Source organism: Ornithodoros turicata, chromosome 4 (genome assembly GCF_037126465.1).
Source record: "Ornithodoros turicata isolate Travis chromosome 4, ASM3712646v1, whole genome shotgun sequence".
NCBI classification, from domain to species: domain Eukaryota; kingdom Metazoa; phylum Arthropoda; class Arachnida; order Ixodida; family Argasidae; genus Ornithodoros; species Ornithodoros turicata.
The window spans coordinates 7,833,736-7,852,705 of record NC_088204.1 but is presented as its reverse complement, the minus strand read 5'-3'; the positions used below and the strand labels follow the sequence as shown (position 1 = coordinate 7,852,705).

General features: G+C 43.5%; 1 protein-coding gene across 2 annotated transcripts in view; it reads right to left on the bottom strand.

Moving 5' to 3' along the window:
• LOC135390905 (vinculin-like) overlaps nt 1–18,970 on the bottom strand; it is a 22,970-nt gene extending 4,000 nt beyond the window's left edge. Inside the window, exons 1-25 of one of the 2 annotated variants that reach the window (XM_064620877.1) lie at nt 18,796–18,970; nt 14,649–14,756; nt 14,372–14,543; nt 13,338–13,483; nt 12,380–12,548; nt 12,130–12,284; nt 11,339–11,557; nt 10,589–10,781; nt 10,238–10,383; nt 9,487–9,579; nt 9,304–9,373; nt 9,065–9,213; nt 8,176–8,241; nt 7,448–7,559; nt 7,197–7,394; nt 6,519–6,610; nt 6,351–6,441; nt 5,516–5,632; nt 4,264–4,359; nt 3,459–3,542; nt 2,229–2,362; nt 2,051–2,166; nt 1,512–1,635; nt 1,115–1,205; nt 843–881 (exon numbers count right to left, since the gene is read on the bottom strand). In XM_064620877.1, coding sequence (XP_064476947.1) covers nt 843–881; nt 1,115–1,205; nt 1,512–1,635; nt 2,051–2,166; nt 2,229–2,362; nt 3,459–3,542; nt 4,264–4,359; nt 5,516–5,632; nt 6,351–6,441; nt 6,519–6,610; nt 7,197–7,394; nt 7,448–7,559; nt 8,176–8,241; nt 9,065–9,213; nt 9,304–9,373; nt 9,487–9,579; nt 10,238–10,383; nt 10,589–10,781; nt 11,339–11,557; nt 12,130–12,284; nt 12,380–12,548; nt 13,338–13,483; nt 14,372–14,543; nt 14,649–14,756; nt 18,796–18,852 — 3,037 coding nt within the window. In that variant the 5' untranslated portion in view covers nt 18,853–18,970. The remainder of the gene's footprint in view (nt 1–842; nt 882–1,114; nt 1,206–1,511; nt 1,636–2,050; nt 2,167–2,228; nt 2,363–3,458; nt 3,543–4,263; nt 4,360–5,515; nt 5,633–6,350; nt 6,442–6,518; nt 6,611–7,196; nt 7,395–7,447; nt 7,560–8,175; nt 8,242–9,064; nt 9,214–9,303; nt 9,374–9,486; nt 9,580–10,237; nt 10,384–10,588; nt 10,782–11,338; nt 11,558–12,129; nt 12,285–12,379; nt 12,549–13,337; nt 13,484–14,371; nt 14,544–14,648; nt 14,757–18,795) is intronic. The other variant, XM_064620878.1, reaches the window with a different exon arrangement.

Below are 18,970 nucleotides of genomic sequence, written 5' to 3'. Positions count from 1 at the left end.
ACGAGCATGCACTGAAACACATAAATAAAAAAGGTATAGGTATGCAAATAGCAGAGTCACAATGCTCAACATACAAGTGGTGGATCTTAGAAAGATTATGTCTATCATGTTATGCAGGAGCTTAATGTATCAACAACAGGCTAGTATTTCAGAAATGATATGCTGAGGCAGCACTAGACGTTAAGTTCTAATTTTACAACTTATAAAGTATAATACTTACAACGTGCAATAACTGCAAAACAAAGTGAAGAAAATTTGGCGAAGAGAAGCAACTAACGCAAGACTGACGACATTTGTCAAGACTGTAACCCAACAAGATCATATGAACCGGTTATTGTATAACCTGTTATAATGTGATGCATACCTACATGTGAAGTTATTACCATATCATTTTGAGGTCGACGTAAAACACTTCGTGTATTTTAGGTAGAAGATGCGTATACGAAGAGGGGAGTCAAGTCCTGTAGATCACATAAACAAAATACAGAAGCCGACACTGAAGATTTTTGTTTAAGTTTAATTTGTACAAGCTTTCGCGTGGAGGTCCACGCTTCCTCAGGTACCTGAGGAAGCGTGGACCTCCACGCGAAAGCTTGTACAAATTAAACTTAAACAAAAATCTTCAGTGTCGGCTTCTGTATTTTAGGTAGAAGAAAAAAAAAATATGTAAGAAAAAGTCAACAACTGGCCAGAAGGCATGTACCACTACCATGCTATAAACGTGCATTTCAGGCAAATAAATAATCGTGCCATTAGCAGGAGACACATCAAACATGTCTTCTTGCACTGTGCAGCCTTTGTGTTAGAACTACAAACCACACACGAATAAAGGTGAGAATTACCGCAAATGATCTCGCTGCCATCTGGTGTAGGAATGGGCGCTGCAAGTGTGCAGTTCACGTTCAGTTCGTTATGTGTGCCACGTTGTAAATACCAGAAAATAATGCAACTCTGTCTTTCTTTTTCTTTCTATACATACTGTTTACTGATATATATATTGCACATAATGTGTTAAGGTACTGTTATCTTCCGTAATTTACAGTAGCACTTTCACGCAGACAAATTTTAAAAATAATTTAAAATGCAAAAGTAAAATATATGAAGGTGTGCATACCTTGAGCACCAAGCATTGTAGCCTTGACAGTTGACAGGATTCGCAACTGAGTGCCGATGGTCGGAATCCTCTCACAAACTTGCAGAATGTTCTAAAAAAGAAAGTGAAGAAAAAAATTGTACACTTTCGAAACACGAGTTTAGCATGAAAAACTTGCAATGAAAAACACACACATATGTCACGTATGTAATTAATACCAACTGCCTAGTTGTAAAGATATTACAATTGTACTGCCAAAAATTAATAATGCATAAATAAATAAATAGCAATAAGTTTTGGACAGTTTCACAACAAAGTCTTCTCATAAGTAGGGATGCTGATAAAACTGCTATTCATCGAGTTTCGAATGCCCTCATGTGGTTAAAAAAATATATATATATGTGTGAGAGTTGCTTACGGTCCTCATCCTCTTGTCCGTGCACATCCTAGCCAGTTCCTTGGCCAGACGAGTGACTTCCTCAGAGGCCTCTGCAATTTGCTTGGCACATGCAATCAGGTCCTTCTTGGAACCGCCTTCTCCTCTACGATTGGTCATCGTACAATCACACGCTATGCCACTACATAAAAATGTCACTTCCCCCCCCAAAAAAGATGAGCAAATCAAGGGGAATTGCAGCTTCTACAGGTTTTCCCGGCGATTTTAATCCTAGTGCCAGCTAAATTAATCCATGTGCCATGCAAACTTTATGGGGCACGGATTAATTTAGCTGGCACTTGGATTAAAATCGCCGGGAAAACCTGCAGTCTCCAAGGTTCCAGTTACCCTCCACTTTAGTCCCCTGAACCTAAAGTTTACACTCCAGCAGTGCAAATATAGTCCCTTCACTTTGCAGAAACATCCACACATTTAGTCCTGAAGGTCACTAACGGTTACGGCACTGCATCTACAGGCACTCCCCAAAACTATGAGAACTATCATTCCTTTATTTCTCTCACCTGACCAGCTGGCTGAGCCGTGCCATCAAGATGGCCATGCGTTTGGCTGCAACAATGATTTCGTTGTCCTTGCTTGACCACTGTTTCACTTCTTGGTGCAGCCCGTGAGCAGCAATCTGATTGGTATGAACAGTGTGAGAGGCAAATCTGGTTGGCTTGTCGGGCAGGGTGAGCTCACCATGATTGGCTGGTTGGGTTGTGGTGGAGGGAAGTGTTCTTCAAACTCATCGTCGGTTTCGCAGGGTGGGGGAGGCCTTGGGGGAGCATGGGGGTCTCCAGAGCCAGGAAGAGGGGGGCGTGGTGGGGCTTCTTCTACACGAAGGGAAGTTGTATTAAGAGGTAAACTATCAAATGCTTCAGATATTTTTCCACCAATAGTTGTGAACCTACTGGTAGTTTTTTAGGAATGTTGAAATATTTACGTGAGTTGTATAACAAAGGTATGTAGTCATGTAGGTACGTCTCAAAATACTTACTTGGGCACCATAACACTATAGTTAAAATATATGGAATAGCATTATTTCCCTTTCACGTTAAACTAGCCTATGCACTTTTAAAACTGTTTGTGGTGTAGTATATTTATGGTTGCCCTGAAAAACAGAGTTCAATCAATTATCTTGTCAAGATTCACTTTGCTTATGACTATGAGATGAACAACCCTGCACATGAACCCGTCGTCACTACAATGTGGTATTCGAAAGCCTGAAAGAAATCAATTATTGCATTTCACGGGCGACCAAAGTGGTGCACTTCAAACGGCATGCTAAAAAGAGAAAGACGAAAGAACTGTGCATGCCTGCTAATGCAAACAAATATAGCAACATGCCTAGCCCCAAACACGAACGTGTTGTCTCTTAATCAGCATGCAGGGACCTCTGAATGGACTGCAGAGCCTGAAAGTCACAAGAGTATTCTCAAACCAACAGCCCAATGCCTTGAAAATGCAACAATGTTGTACAGCAGTTGCATTCAATTACTGCCCTATGGCATTACATATAACAACCATGCAAGAGGTGACAATCTTGCTGAACAAGATGAAACCGCTCCAAACCCACAATGCTTCGAAGAATTGCACTTCATGCAGTAAACGAACCCTGTTGTTCAAACCACCACTTGACAGTGCAAAGTACCACGATCATGCACCAACTTGCAACATATAACGCAGCTATATATGGCAAGCTTCAATGCTGGAAAAATATTTTAGCGTTTGTCGCAACAGTGGTTCGTACAGCGCACATGCGTGATGACTTGCAGAATGCACCAACGTGCATTGTTTCTTGCAACAGCCAGTCACGGTTGTAGAGAGAGAGAGAGAGCAGCATTTGTTGCGCATATGCATCTCACGGCACCATTGAAATGCATATGCAGAACAAAAATAGCCTTTTCGCTTCGAAGCCAGCTGTCCCACCTGAGGTCGGGTAATGTTCGTGGTGGGAGTCGGGGCTGGCCGGCGGAGGTGGCCGCGGTGGTTGGGGTACATCCGCTGGTTCCACTGTTGAGTACGGCGTGTGAAAACAACCAGGTTAGTTTTCTACACAGGTCTACGTACTTTCTACGTGGAGACAGCGTGCAAGAAGCTGCATGTTATGCAACTACACTGCGTAGGTATATGTCTTGGTGGTGGTATTCTTGAGACAAGCAAGAAACTGTGTAGTATTTGAGGGAGGTATCTTACATTACTGAAATGTTGCAAATATTATATAAAGCCAATTATCAAGTCCGTGTCATTTAAATTATGAGATAGATCAGATATTCTTTCCAGAAGCAGAAAATTCAAATGGTGTGTATGCGGGGGTGTATCGTAAGTTTTGTGAACCATATCATTCACAATTTTTAATAAACAAAAAGTAACACTAAAGCTTCTACGGACGATACAGGAATTTGCACAGCAATGTGAGGAACTCACTGTTCAAACATTGCTACTAACATTGCATTCAATTTAACTGAATGTGCTGCATGCTTGTTGAAAAAATTAGGAAAGTGTAACAGAAAAATGCTATATATATAAGGTCCAAATAACGTGATGCTCAAAATACTGAAAACACAAATGTGCCAGAATGCAAAAAAAGCCAGCCTCTAATCAATTAATGCATGTGCTTTTAATTATGCAAAGACAAAAAAAATCGAGAAACAAAAGCCACACTGACTGAGAAATAAAAATAGAAACGGTTGGCAAGCTGAAGCTAGCTCTGCGCAAAACAATTCGCACAAACCTCGAAGAGTGATAGTGTTGGTCTGAACCTGAGGTCGGAACTCAATAGATGTCACGTGGAGCTGCTGCACAGGTTCGGGGTCTTCAGGCTCTTCGACTGCAAGTCAGCTCCACGCATTAGTGAGGGTATTTCTATCAAGTGTACTGTCTTCTTTTGCAAAGTATCACAACAAAACTGAGCTGGGAACGTAGAAAAATTATAATAATAAGCATCTCGAAGCCTGTACGCATCTGCAAAATGTCTAGTGTCCTTGTCCTTGCCTTGTTGGAGTAACCTCATCTTGCCAGATACTGTAAAACTCTCTAATTTTGCAGCCATAATGTTTCGCTAATCCGACAAGATACACACTTTCACAGTCACTAAACTTCGCGACATATTTTTTGTTCAAGTTCGTGACCTGACTGTCATATACTTTGTGATATGCACCAGGTTGCCCTTACTACATTTAATTAAAGCGGTATTACACGTGCTCGTGTAACATTATGAAAATGAAGTTAGCGATTGTATCATTGCTTTTGTAGTTGCGAATTCTTACACACGTAACATGAAAAACGGTTAGGAGCAACTAATATTTATTCGAACAAGAACTTTCGTGCAAGAGACTGCACTTCTTCAGGTTACACAACATGTTACGTGTGTGATTCCCTCTTCGCGGGCTCCTTGACAGTGTTTTATTTTTTTTCCCCTTTTCGACGTATTGCGAATTCTTGTTCGAAATTGTCGCGTGCCCTTAAAATTTGTGGCATTCGCGAGAATAAGGGATGCCCGAACAATAAGGGTTTTACGGTAATCAGCCTAAAAATATTTGCGGAAGAATAAAAAAATAATAAACGTTTCAGAAAAAAATAAAATAAACAAAATTTTTTTAAAATAAAATTTCAGAAAAAATAAAAATATCTGCAGAAGAGAAATAAAGCATGTTTGAACCTCATACTGCAGTGTAACTTAGAAGCCACGTTGGTCGTTTGAGAACCGCCTCGCAAATCCGAATCACAACGTGTCTGCTACATGACGATAACCTGTTCAGTTAGCTTCCCTACTGCATCCCATGCCTTTGTGTAACAAAATTAAGTTAACTTTTCTCGAATGAATTGTCCACTGTGCCGCTGAGTTATGTGAGGTTCTACGTATCGTTATTGAAGGATCGCCAAAGTCATGTTAAACTATGTATTTTTCTTCACACACCATGCAGTGAGGGGGAGCACACGTGAATGCTGTCACTCATTGGCATTCCGATAGTGTCAGGAGGTACCTCTCTTTGGCGGAGGCCTACGGTCAACGTAGACGGCAACCACAGGGGGCTCCACCACCTCCAAGTTAAACATCTCATTGAAATTGGGGTATTTGATGTCCTCCGCTCGGGGTTTTGCTGAAGGCGATACAACGGGGCAGAAAGAAGGACATACAATGATGCTTTGATATGCGTTAAGCCGTCGGAAAATAGCGCCGAGGCTATACCAACTGACTCTGCACTGTCTATCTGCGTTGTTTACCAATGAAACTTCAGAGTTTTGTGACAGTTTTGGAACCAAAAGAATGTGGGTAAGATATACGTAACGAGAATAAATTGGTTAAGACAAGCAGACCTTTGCACTGTCACAACGTAACAACTTGATTTTTGTTTCTTCTAAAACTGAAAACATGAACAAATCTTGAATGCATCTTGTACTGCATATTTAGAACAAAAATGACCTCCAGAATTATTCGTACCAATATCTTCATATTTTCTGGTTTCGCACCTGCAAGCCAGTTCAAAACGGTGCATGCCCTACAGATCTACAAACACATTCAGTACCTTCAATGTGGTCTGATCCACAGACCAAAGTTCAATCGAAGCAAACTTCACACCTTGTCCCGCTTATGTGCCTAACACGTATCACTTCAAATCTCATTGGGTCAATAATACGCTTCTGTAACATACTCAAGCAAGAAGTAAGCCACGACAGTTTTTTATGCAAGTCTTTACAGGATCACGGTACTGCCATACGCCACGTCAAAACCAAAACTATTTTCCGTTCTCGTGAGGAGTTCCTCTTTTAAGCTCCCGACTACAGAATTAATCCAAATCTGTATAACAATTTACGTACCATTAGTCTGTAGCCCTTGAAGATGAGGAAGCAGTTCTTCTTCGGGCGTCACAGTGACTGCTTGCCGCACCTGGCCCACCGCGTTGATGAGCTGAGGGTAGTGCGGAGTAATCCATTAAGTTAAACTGCTATTTACGATTAAAAAAAAAAGAAACGAATGTGTCTCACAGCTTTGTTAGCCTCCCTCCAACGAGTGTGTGCCACAGGGTCAGTGATCTTGGTGGCCACTGTCTTGGCATGCTGGATCATGGGAGTCACAGCTGCGGGGAAGAAAACAAAGGCATCTTTGTTCACAAGTTCATGCGAGAGAAGAAAGGTACTGAAGACCAAATTTTCACCGATATATTTTAAAATAACAGCCACAGTTCATTTTTCATGCCCATAAGGTGCATATAAACTATAAATGAAAAAAAAATGTGTTAAAATGACAGCAATAGACCATTTTAGAAAAGCAAGCGCCACCTGTGGTACGCAAGGGCTCGTGGGAACTTAGTGCGCCTTCAAGCATTAGGATACGGCCAGAGGCGGAGGTAGAAGACGAACAACAACGTTGCCGGTGTGCGCAGCGTCAGCCGATATAAACCACATCCGAAGCAGACGACGGAGCAGTGTCCCTCAAAGTTCCCATGCTGCCTTGCGCCACGCGCTTGGTGGCGAGCGCATCTTTTTAAAATCGTCTATTTGACTTTGTTGCGCGCTATATTCAAATTAACCCAACTGTGCTGGAACATGTACATGTTATTTTATTTCAATTTTTAATTTTTAATATTTTTATTTTAATTATTAAAATTTTTATTTCTAAGTGATTTGAGACTTGAAGACCACTAAGAGACAAGGTCCACGTACTGCTCTGGAGCTGATCGGCAGCATTGTTGACGCGGCCTATGAAAATGGGGTCCTCGGAATTATCAGATTCCTGCTTGGCAACCATGAGCACCCGGTTGGAGAGGCGGGCGATGCTGGATGTGTTGTCCACCATCTGTTGAGGTTGCTGGCGAGCAATGGCATCTTCACACATGTCCGTGTGCCGGCGGATCGTGTCCTCTACGAGCAGAAATCGTCTTCAGCATCACGCCAGCCTCAGAATAAGTACTGACCAGTGACCCTGACAAAACCGGAGGTGTCCGTCGCTTCGTCAGCCAAGTTGCGCATGTGCGTCACACTCTCTGCGTACTGCTTGCGGAGGTTTTCAAAGTGTTCGTCGGCAGCCTGAAAAGTGAAGAGGAAAAGATAAGGAGTCCAACTTTGTCAGTGATATCTGTTCAGTACAGCCCCCATCTATGACAAAAGCTCTATTACTTAGTGCAACCGGTGATAGCTTGAACAAAGTGTGTCACATGAAAGAACTGATGTTCTGAGGCTGGAACAACATAGAAGGGACAAATACGTACAAAGCCTCAATTTGCCTAAGAATTCTTAGGCAAATTGAGGCTTTGTATGTATTTGTCCCTTCTATGTTGTTCCAGCCTCAGAACATCAGTTCTTTCATGTTCATCAGTTGCCGCCTGCGTCGATCCTGTCGTATGAATGTGTGTATGAGTGAGCAAAAATGTAAGAGTGAAAGGAGGATGAGTGATAGAGTGGCTGGTTTGTCCCTTCAGATGACGCACCCTGGAAGTCGCTGAGAAGGCGTGTTACCTTAGCTCAACTGGTAGAGCCCTCGACCGGCAATCCAGAAGATGTGGGTTCGACTCCTACAGCTGGCTAACCTTTTCAGTGACTTTAAACTTTCAAAGTGTGTCACAATCATATTAAATCCATATTTTACTGAAACTTGCACAGGATGCACAATGAAACACGTTACGATGCTAATAGAAGAGTGTACCTTGTTGTCCGGATAGGTCATGCGTATGCGGCCAGCATTAACCAGCTGAGGCGTGAGGCTTTCGACCTGTGTAAGCGATCACTACGTTAGTTTTTATGATGACCGTACCAATAATATGCGGGGCATTTCAGTTAAATCCCTGGGCTAAATAATTCGCGAATGGGTGCACCAGTAGAAGAACTTCCTTTTTTTACGAGTATCTGTCCGACACCAACAACAAGATGCACACCATGTGAATGAGTGGGAGGCGCTCATTATTTAAATAAAAATTCAAATGAGTTTCGTGAAAAACATAACTTCTGAAGCAGGGCACCGTCGGCATTAAAATGGGTACTACCCCTTTTGGAACCTTCGGTGGACACCTTTATCAGAGAAAAATCTGCCACCGAAGCGGGAATTTGTTGCAGTAATTAATTGGTTTTGGTTTACATATTTTTGTCGTGGCTGGTCACGGTGAAGCGCAAAAGGACGCTCTTCTCCTCCCTCATCCACCAATGAATTAAGTCCTTTTGCGCTTCACCACGACCAGCCGCGACAAAAATATGTAATCTGAAACCAATCAATTACTGCAACAAATGACCTGCTTCGGTGGCAGATTTTTCTCTAAAAGGTGTCCACCGAAGGTCCCAAAAGGGGTAGTAACCATTTTAATGCTGATGGCACCCTGCTTCAGAAGTTATACATTTTTCACGAAACTCACTCGAATTTTTATTGAAATAATGAGCGCCTCCCACCCATTCACACGGTGTGCACCTTGTTGTTGGTGTCGGATAGATACTTGTAAAAAAAAAGGAAGTTCTCCTATTGGTGCACCCGGTCGTGAATTATTTAGCCCGGGGATTTAACTAAAACACCCTGTACGTATTTCGATAGCAAATTAAAACTTTACCTGGGTAGCTGACGCCAACAGAGCTTCTGCGAGCTTCTTGTTCTGCGCTCCACCGAGGGCAACATTGCGAGCGGTTCGAGAAACGCGTTGTGAGAACTCCGACAAGTGGTTTGCCTTGCTCTGGAAGTTTCCTTCGCGGTTTGGCGTACCTGGAACGGAAACGCCACTCAAGTTCCGTTGAGACGTACCTCTTGAGATGAGGAACAATAGGAACATGAGGAATACAAGGAGGAACAAACCTTCTGGAGCGTGGACGGCCTCGGTGAATTGCTTCAGCGGAGTAGTGATGTCGATGAAGTCCTCCACGACCTACGAGTTGTTTCGTTATTCAACGGTGCACGAACACAGGGGGGACATTTCCGCAACACGACATACAAATTTGTGAGGGCTCTGGTTTCCTAGAAACAAAAAGTGGCTCGTACCCTATTGACGAGAGCCTTCTGGATCTTGTTCTTCAGGTCCAGGAGCTTGGAAGAAATCAGACGGGCCGTCTGATGTGCTTCAGGACTGTTACCCTAGTTTGGGAGACATTTCAGTGTGAGGAAATGCGTGTAAAAAAAGAACCACACTCAGCGTGTCATAAAAGTAGGGCTAGCTAAAGGGCCAACTTCCGATCCTCATCTTTATTCTCTCCCCACAACCGTTACGGACGGACCTACGAGGCCGTCGACGTTGGTGGGCCGTAAGAAGCTATCACTTTAAAACGAGACAACCTCTACCAAAAAAAATATGTGCTCATGCTCAGTTTGAGCTGCCCGGCCAGCCAACCTCCTATCCCACTGACAATAAATAGAGCCCGAAGTTTTCGGGGAATACTTTTCCACATTCGGGGAGTAAAAATCGAGTAAATAAACATACGCTCTAAATTCATGCAAATTCGGGTGGAAAAGCTTCCAGTACGCTAAAAATTCGGGGGGAAATAGGGTTCAGTTACTTAAACTAACTGAACTGGTTCAGTACAAATGGTGATGTAACTGCATTTGCTGCCAAACAAGTTAGTGTGCAATCCTACAGACGTCTCAGTGAGAGCAATTTGCCGAATAAAAATCTGGATTCATCTGGCAAACTTCAATTTGGGGTGCAAATTTGGGGAAGAATCGGGTTAAACCTTAAAACTTCGGGCTCTAACACTTAATTTTCATGCTGGCATATGCACAAGCTATTGCAAAGTACCTGTCCACGCCTGCAGTGTTCTTTCAACTGGCGAAGGAGTGAATCAATTTCATTGCAGAGTTGCACAATGGGTGCCCTCTGCTGCATCGGGCAGCCATCAGCCATGCGACGTCCTTCTTCGATGACCAGCTGAATGGCGTTCTCTCCTGCAATAATCAAATCAAATCAAATCAAATCAAACAAGCAAATCATGATGTCATATAGGCTTGTTTTTGATGGTTCATAACTAAAAGCAGCGAAAACTTTCAGTGCAAGATATGAAGCAGACACACACAGCACTGACTTTCCGAACATAAACTTGATTTGTTGAAAATCAGCAAACATCCGCAGAATGCAGAAAGAGTGACTCACCGAGACCGCGGTCCGAGACGGACGGATTGAGCAACCACCGTAAGGACTGCTCTACGCGACCACTGACAGTGTGCGCTGGTTGCTGAACACCACTGCGTTCCACGTTAGCAATAGCCTGGTTCACCAATTGGTTGAGCTCGCGTAGCTTGAGCCCTACTCCGCGAGCTAGGGACTGGGCTTGTGGTGATGAACCCTGAAATGTAAGCAAGTTACAGAATTGACGTTAATACGTACACACATACTTAGACCCTGATGTTTTAGGGTTAAACCCGATTTTCCCCCGAATTTGCACCCCGAATTGAGGTTCACCTATCTAGGGTTAAACCCGATTTCTACCTGCAAAACTGCACCTAGGCTAGGCACCTCAAGGCATCGACATACTAGTTTCTCACAAAATATGCGACTGCCTCTTACTTCTAGCACTCCGGATAAATGGTACAGTGAACGTTTATTCTACAATAATGCCCGATTTCTCTCCGAACTCAGTCTGATGGTAATTTTTCTGCCCGAATTTGCATGAATTTTCGACATCAGTTTATTGACCCGATTTCTACCCCCCGAATTTGGAAAAATATAAAACCCGAAAACTTCAGGGTCTATTGTCCCCATCAACGTCAATGCGCATTTTTTAAAATTGAAAAATGTTAGTATAGTTTGCATTCCCTGATGAGACTCGAAGGACACACACAACTTTATCCTATGACAATGAAGCAGACTATATTGTGAAGAATACAAGAGACGCAAAAGCACCTTGCCATCCTGTCGCAGTTCGCACAATGCGTTCGTCATAGATTCCAGGTCTCCACACAGCTTCCTGATGGCGTCGGCATCCGCCGGCAGGGAGCGGTCGGCCACACGCTTGGCGTAATCCAGAATGTGACGGACAGACTTTTCACCCACGCCTCCAGTTACAGCCGTTGGGTCCTCGAGCCAATCGTGGCAAGATTGCAGCTTTCCAGAGATGGCATTCTACAACAAATTGCACACAGTGAAGTATATGCTGCAGCACTGTTGTTGTTGTGTCTGCCTAACGAATCCACAAAGCAAGCTCAATATTTGGGTATATAAATTATCTATCTTTTGTCAGATATTAAATTTTTTTCCTCCTTCCAACCCAGACTCTGTCTAATCATCATGTCCTCATCCATAACGTGCCTCCAACATTTACAGCAACTTTCTGACATGTGCATGCTCAACATGACGACGATATGTTTGTGCAATGCTTGTATAAAAAAACGAAATGAAATGGGTTAAATCGCAATTAACTTAGAAGAGCTTAAGTTGCTGTAAACGATTTGCAGAAGTCACAAGCTTGCACATGCACTCACAAGCCGTTGGGCTATTACGTGCGAAATGCATGTTTTTGCTTAACGAGACGACAGCTACTGTACAAACTGTAGTTTATCCAACGTATCAGGCCATTGGAAATATTTGGAATGGAAGCCTCGCAGTGTATAGTAATGTGTAAGCATGGGTTCTTTCAGCTTCAACTACAGCATACTTTAACCTTGCACGTGCAAATGTTACGACTGCTCATCTACCTGAGCTTTCTTCATCACTGTCAGGTTGTCCGCATCCCACTCTTCCTCGTCGTAGGTAGTCAACTGCAGAACGCGGATGATCTCGTTTATTTCCTCCGTCATGCGTAGAGCCAGGTAGTTTCGGTTTTCCGCTGCTTCGCTCACTCCTTTGCCACCTTGAAAATTAAAAAATAAAAATAAAAAACACATCACTCAGAGCACATTTGGTTGGCTATTGTACCATGTCTGTTTCTAGCTTATTTATATCTACCTTGCGCAAGGATCTGGACAAATATCTTCATGCTGCAGATAAGGATTGGTGCTAGCACTTTCACAGACTCCAGACACCGAATCAAGATTTCTCGGTGCACTTGATGGGTGAGCTCTTTTTCTCGGGCATCAACATCGCGGGAAACCTTGGTCAGGCATGGGCTCATATCCTGTAAAAACAAAACGAAAATAGCATAATGCTAAGAAATTTTTATCTTATGTCTCTAAATACTTATATAGATTTATCAGTTATGCAAATATTGAAAACATCGGCATTTATAGTAGCACTTCTAATGCGGAGACCACTTTGAAACTCCCTTTATCCCTAATTTATCCCTTCACAGAACCAACGATTTATCCGACGCAGCTTTAACCCATTCCAATTTCTTGCAACACCCCCCATGCCTGCGATTCGGGATGAGCCATGACACACAGGAGTACATGACCCTCAGCTATTTTTGCACTTTCGCAGAGCGGCATGTTCGGGTTCTTGATACAGGGGGCCTTCCTACCCACGATTTTTAACCATTGTTTTATTTATTCTTAGGATTTTTTTTTTTTAAATTCCGTGTTAGCACCACGAAGAAACTGTGGCCACGAGCAGGGTACAGATGAGGACAGATTGAAAGAGGACAGCAGGAAGGAGTAGGAGACGGGAAGGGGGGGGGGGGGGGTTAGTACGCGTCCTGGGCTGACTTCAAGGGGAACTGTGCCGACTTTTGTCTTAAAAGTCTGCCAGAACACCCAGGGAAAACCTCGGGCAGCGCAGCCAGTGCCGGGATTCAGACCCGCGTCACCGCCCAGTCTTTGCGTGGAAGGCGATCTCTTAGGATTAATTAGTCCATTATTCTCCTAATTACTTATTATATGTCCTTGATGGCACGTGGCACACAAGACGGCACCAGCGATCTATCTACTAGTTCATACAGAAACTACTCAAATCTAGCCTATAGCCATACCTTGACGAACTGCACCAGGTCTTCCATGGACTCTATGACCTCTGCCACAGCAAGGTAGTCGAGGACCTTTTTACACTCACGGATGATCTTGCGCACTTCAGACTCGTCAAAGCACAGAAGCAAGGCAGACGTGCCCTGAAGAATTCCTGTAGCCAAGACCAGCCATATCCATTATAGACCACTTGACTGCTTACAAAAATGAAGCGCCATCTGCACATGCGCGGGGTTGGTGTGGGCAAAACACGCTGAACGCAGCCGTACGAATGCTTTCCGCAAGTGTGAAATCGGCTGTGTTGCACTGCTACACCGCTCTCGACTGTCTCTTTCCAGAATACCCGAAATAGTTCGGAGCTCCGAAGGAACGAGACCAGCGTTGCTACAAGACGAAGTTGTATATGAACGGTATACAACACGACTGTTGGACTGCCCAGCCACAAAACATGCCGCCGATCACAGTCGCATTGTAGTTTATCTAATATTTTTGCCGAGCCTGTTCACTGCTGATACTGTGCAAGCGTACAAGTCACTGGAAGAACACAATTACTTCACCTTAGGCGAGCTGTTCGATCGGGGCGCTTCTGAAAACAGCAGTGATTTGCTACCGTGCACAGATTCATGTTAGCGCCGTTTATTTGTACACAGGTTATCGTGAAGGAATCTCACACAGGCGATGTCAGGGAATCTTTCAGTTTAACTGATCAAAACGATTCCAACACACAAAAATGAACACGATCAAATGATTTCTTCATTCTGTGTTTTTGATTTGGTTGATTCTTGAATGATCCTTCATTCTGTGTTTTTGATTTGAAGTGATTTCGCCACCCTTTCCCCATCGAGTCGTGCACCCAGAGGATACATGGCTTTGCGGCATGCCCACTTTGCATGAAAACGATCACTCCGATCACTCCACTCGATTGCTGTTTTGCCTACACCAAGCAGACGATCTGCTGACTGCAGCGCCGCTACAAGCCGTAACGTCCCACACGCAAATTGGTCTATACGTATATTCCAAACCAAAGAAAAAATGGACAAACCTCTAGCTCCCTCTATGAGCTTCTTGCGAGCGGGCTGAGAGAAAGGATCCGCCTTGAGTAACAAGGAGGCCTCTTCCAGAAGCCTTGCAGACTGCTCGACACGCTGCAACGCCGCAGGCATGTCTTGGCGAAGGATCTGGTCGTCGCTGCTGTTGATTGTGTCGCGACCCACCTGTTGTGGTAACACATCTTTAGTGCACTATTACAAGAACCGGCCTAACAGGGTAGGTGAATGCATAAGAGATGCATCAACTACAATGTGTGTTATGGCATATACCTTGATGAGGTTGGAGACAGCTGTGCTGACAGCCAACACCGGGCGCTCAAGGTCCGGCATGGCATTGCCATCTTCCGCTTCTTCATGAAGAATAACGAGCCTCGAAACCTAAGTGGACAAGTTATAATTTCTTGATTTGAGATGCATGTTGAAAGATTTGGGGTGTGTGGGTGAAGCAGTCCAAGAAAGGATGGAGAAAAAGTTTTTTTTGCTGGGTTCTGAAAAGCAACCGTAACCACACCTCTATATATACAGGGTGTTTTTGATGTAGAATTTATATCTTTTGAATCACGTATGTGGCTGGCACTTAAGCAATCTCGTGCAAGAGCATTGCACTGCTGAGAGGTGGCTGTCGTTGCATTCTTCGACGATTAATGGCACCCCTGGCTACCCGCCAATGGGCAACTGACATTCTTTCCACATCCGTGCTTGCAAGCGTGGATCCAACACTCGCTATCAGGGTGCCACTAAACACTTCTCGTCAGGATCATGGGCGTTCCCAGGATTTTTTCCAAGGGAGGGCAAAGTGCTCCCAGGGGGGGAGTGTGACCCCTGAACCCCTGTGACCCCCCTTTTCTGGAGGAGGACGTTGCGGACTGTGCGGGTGCTTAGAGGTTCCTATTATGACATGTGAGAATAATCATGACGACCTATGACTAAAGAGTGCACTTTTTCACAACCGATCTTGGAGCTCCAGAAGGGGCCATGGCCCCCCTTCCCCCCTCTCGGTAGGCCCATGGTCAGTGTGTGGCAGTGCGCTTGGGAAAGGGAAACACCTCCTCCCCCATTGCAAAGTCTCCCCCCCCCCCAAAAAAAAGAAAAAATATTGTTCTGGCTACCGTGCTGGCATTACCGCATGTGACGTGTTTAGTCTCTAAGATGCCATCGCTGCCATGATAAAAAAACACTAGAACACATCCTCCTCACTTGCACTTACTACCAACCTCCCACCACAATCATCACCAAAATAAATTGCTGTCGTTGCCTATGTAACGTTTAGGTTCAACGGCCCGGTGTAGGGTTACATTATCGTAATTTATGTTAGATCGTTTGTTAATTTTATTAATAAAGTAAAACAAGTGTAACTAAATTTAATTATAGTATACTAAAATAAAAACAATACAAATAAATATTATTCTCCTATACATTAAAGTCACCAGAAGAAAGAGTTACACTAAACTTTTTTGAAAATAAGTTATTTCTTTCCTTATTTATTTTTTTATTCCAGTGAGAAAGCTATGAGAGCAGCACAGAATGCAGCTGGAATCAAAATAAATCAAGGGCAACAGAGTACGCAACTACAAGACAACTAATTTACAAGTTACCTAAGACACATCAATCCAATTCTTTGGGCTCACGTTGGATTTTGAGAATTGAAGGCAGTCATTCTACTTGAAGCCATTACATTTAAGCAAGCACGTTACTCACTGCCAGATATCGCCATGCAAATCAGCAGGAAACTGAAAATCAAACGCAGAGTTTCTGGAGGAAAGCCAAGACCGGAACGAGTCTCGTGCGATGTTGTTCTATATTTTTCATTTGCCACGCAATGTAAACGGTGGAAATTTTTTTAGTTTCGCAGCCTTACATGGAAAGGAAAGATGATAGTTACACAGTGTTATATGTAGATATCTTTGACGCTATTATAATTCAGGCAGAAAGCAAAGAAATACCAAGACGCATTTTTCTCTACGAACCTTTATCGTATTCCCGTACTATTACTCTGTGCTGATGTAGGGCTTTTACAAAGTAATGATCACCAATAAGAAAAATCCCGTCGTCTGCAACGCGCTGCATCCTGCCCGCAACTGCCGGAATCCGTGCCGTTTTTACCCAATGACTGCTATGTTTATGTGTTTATTTTCGTCCTACAATTTAAACAAACACATCCCACCACATGAAGGCACAAAACGTGCCGACCATCGAACGGGAGTTCCGAAAACAAAATTCGTCGCGAATAGCCGGCTAAAATTAGCTCTTAAATTTTCCGAGGATTGAAGGAGTCGACAAGAAAACCTCTTGCACACATTATTCTTTATCAGATTGTGCGAGAATATTACATATTGTTTCGAAGTAATGAATTAGAAATGACAGTAAAAATTCCCATTTTGCGACACAAAAGCATTCCAGGTTCTGGTTTCGTTATCCGCATTGACGCGCGCGCGCGACCGTGTGGAGCATCCTTATCAAAGCGCGAATAATAAAACGAGACCTGTTGATTGACTGATTGATGTTTTGTGACGTAGAAGCACCAGAATAATTTGTTTTATCACAAGTCACTCAAAATAAATTTAAGAGCTTTTCACTTCCAACTCAACTACAATGACGTCATCAGGATGCAGGAGACCTGAAATGACGGCATTTTAACGGAAAAGTACGCGCGTTTTCGTCACGTTTACGGCGAGTTACGGCAATCGTGCCTACCCACATCTCTCGGTATGAGCAGCAGTGGTTTGTCATTGACGTCCCATTTGCCATAAAAGGAGCACGGCGCAGCCCACTCCTCGAAGGGCGCGCGAAACGCTTGTGTGCTGTACTACCTTTCTTCCAGACACCTACATGGATTTCCCGTAGGCCGCGTTGAAAAACCTCTCCTGTCTGCATACCACACATCAAAACATGCGTTTATTACAAAACAGTTATGTTACACCATCAGTATCGATGTCAAGGGGATTACGCTTTAATCCCTTTTGTAAAGTGCAACCTACGAAACGAAGGGACTACAGCACGCGACCGAATAATAAAACGGTTCGCCAGCGTGCAACATTTCCATCTTCGTGTAGTACTCAAGTTGATTCACGCAACGATCGAATTTTATTTTGAGCAGCACACACTGACACTGGCTCCCACCCCCTTCTAGGCGGTAAAAATAAACACTCCGCGTGTTAAACTGTCTTACCACCTGTCTCATATTTGTCGAGAGGGGAAACCAGAGAACACCTCGTTGTACTACAGACACCCATTGTCACCGTCTAAACCCCTACATAGATCGCTGTTAATAAAGAGGGAGTAACAAAAAGAAGGAAAACGAAATAAGAAAAATCGTAAGTCGTAACTCACATATACTGAAAAATAAAAGAAAAACATAACAACAATGTGCTTCTGCAGAGCTATGATGTGAACTAGTGTGAACGCAAGCAAGTGACAATTCCGCGGAATTTTGCAAGCAGACGACGCGTAGCAGACGATTCCAAGCGACGGAAGAGCAAGAGCAGAAACGCTTCCGGTGACTCACAAGTGACGCCAGAGCCTGACAACCTCAAGAGACACGACAGAAGCTCTCTGGTTTATGTCTGCATAGATAAATTTGCTTCTGGGGAGAGAAGCTCTCTTGTTCCGAGCAGAGGCGGCAAAAAAGGCTACGCGCAACGCTGCACTCTCCATAAAAATGTTTGCTGGTCGATTTCCCCTCAACTATGCCATATTATATGCATACTGATGAATCGCTAGCAGACGACAGATATTTAGCTGTTCTTTGGCTGAAGTCAAAGCTAATGACTAAAACATCTTTTCTCTTGTCCTTTTTATGGAATGAAATGATATGCTCAGTTCGTCAATACACTGCATGGTAATAAATATCCAAGATGCATAATGGAAGTCCAATAAACAGGCGAAATTTTACTGAAAGAAGAAACAGGTACACAATTAAGACACTGGTCGACGTTGTAAAAGCACATTTTTCATAACATACGACACAAAAAGACAAAACATTTACAGTGCTGTACATACGCTCTTCGCAGAAACCTGGTATTTATTGCATATATGCAGCGACACCTGACATACGATACCTGCCTGTTATTGCATATTAAATGAGACCACCATGCTTATGGTAAACGTAAACAAACGGTTGAATTTGCTTAAACATTCGTCGTTTTTGTACGGAATATCGCAAAGCATTGCACCCTTAAAGTGTCTGAAGTCAAAAACGGAAATGTATCCGCAAAGGCACAGGTAAGGATGTGTTATCTCGCGCAGATGGGCAGGGCACTTGTCATGTTCATATTGGCTTGTTTCTCGCTTAGCTAGATTTACCATCCGACGAGCAATATTTTGAATTGAGGGCCTGGTAACCAGTATACTGCTTCTGAAGGTGATTCAGATCGGTCACTGCTAATACTGAATAATTATGAGAATTTGTATGGCTTACCTGCTGAGCTACAGGTTCAAGGATACTCTCAATCGTCTTCGTATGAAACACCGGCATAGTTGCTCATCCACGGTCAACCACTGATGCAGATTCTAGAAAACGGGCACGCAAAATAAGGAATACACACAGACTCGCTAAGTATGATATAAACGCCAGGCAAGAGACCTTCGGCAGT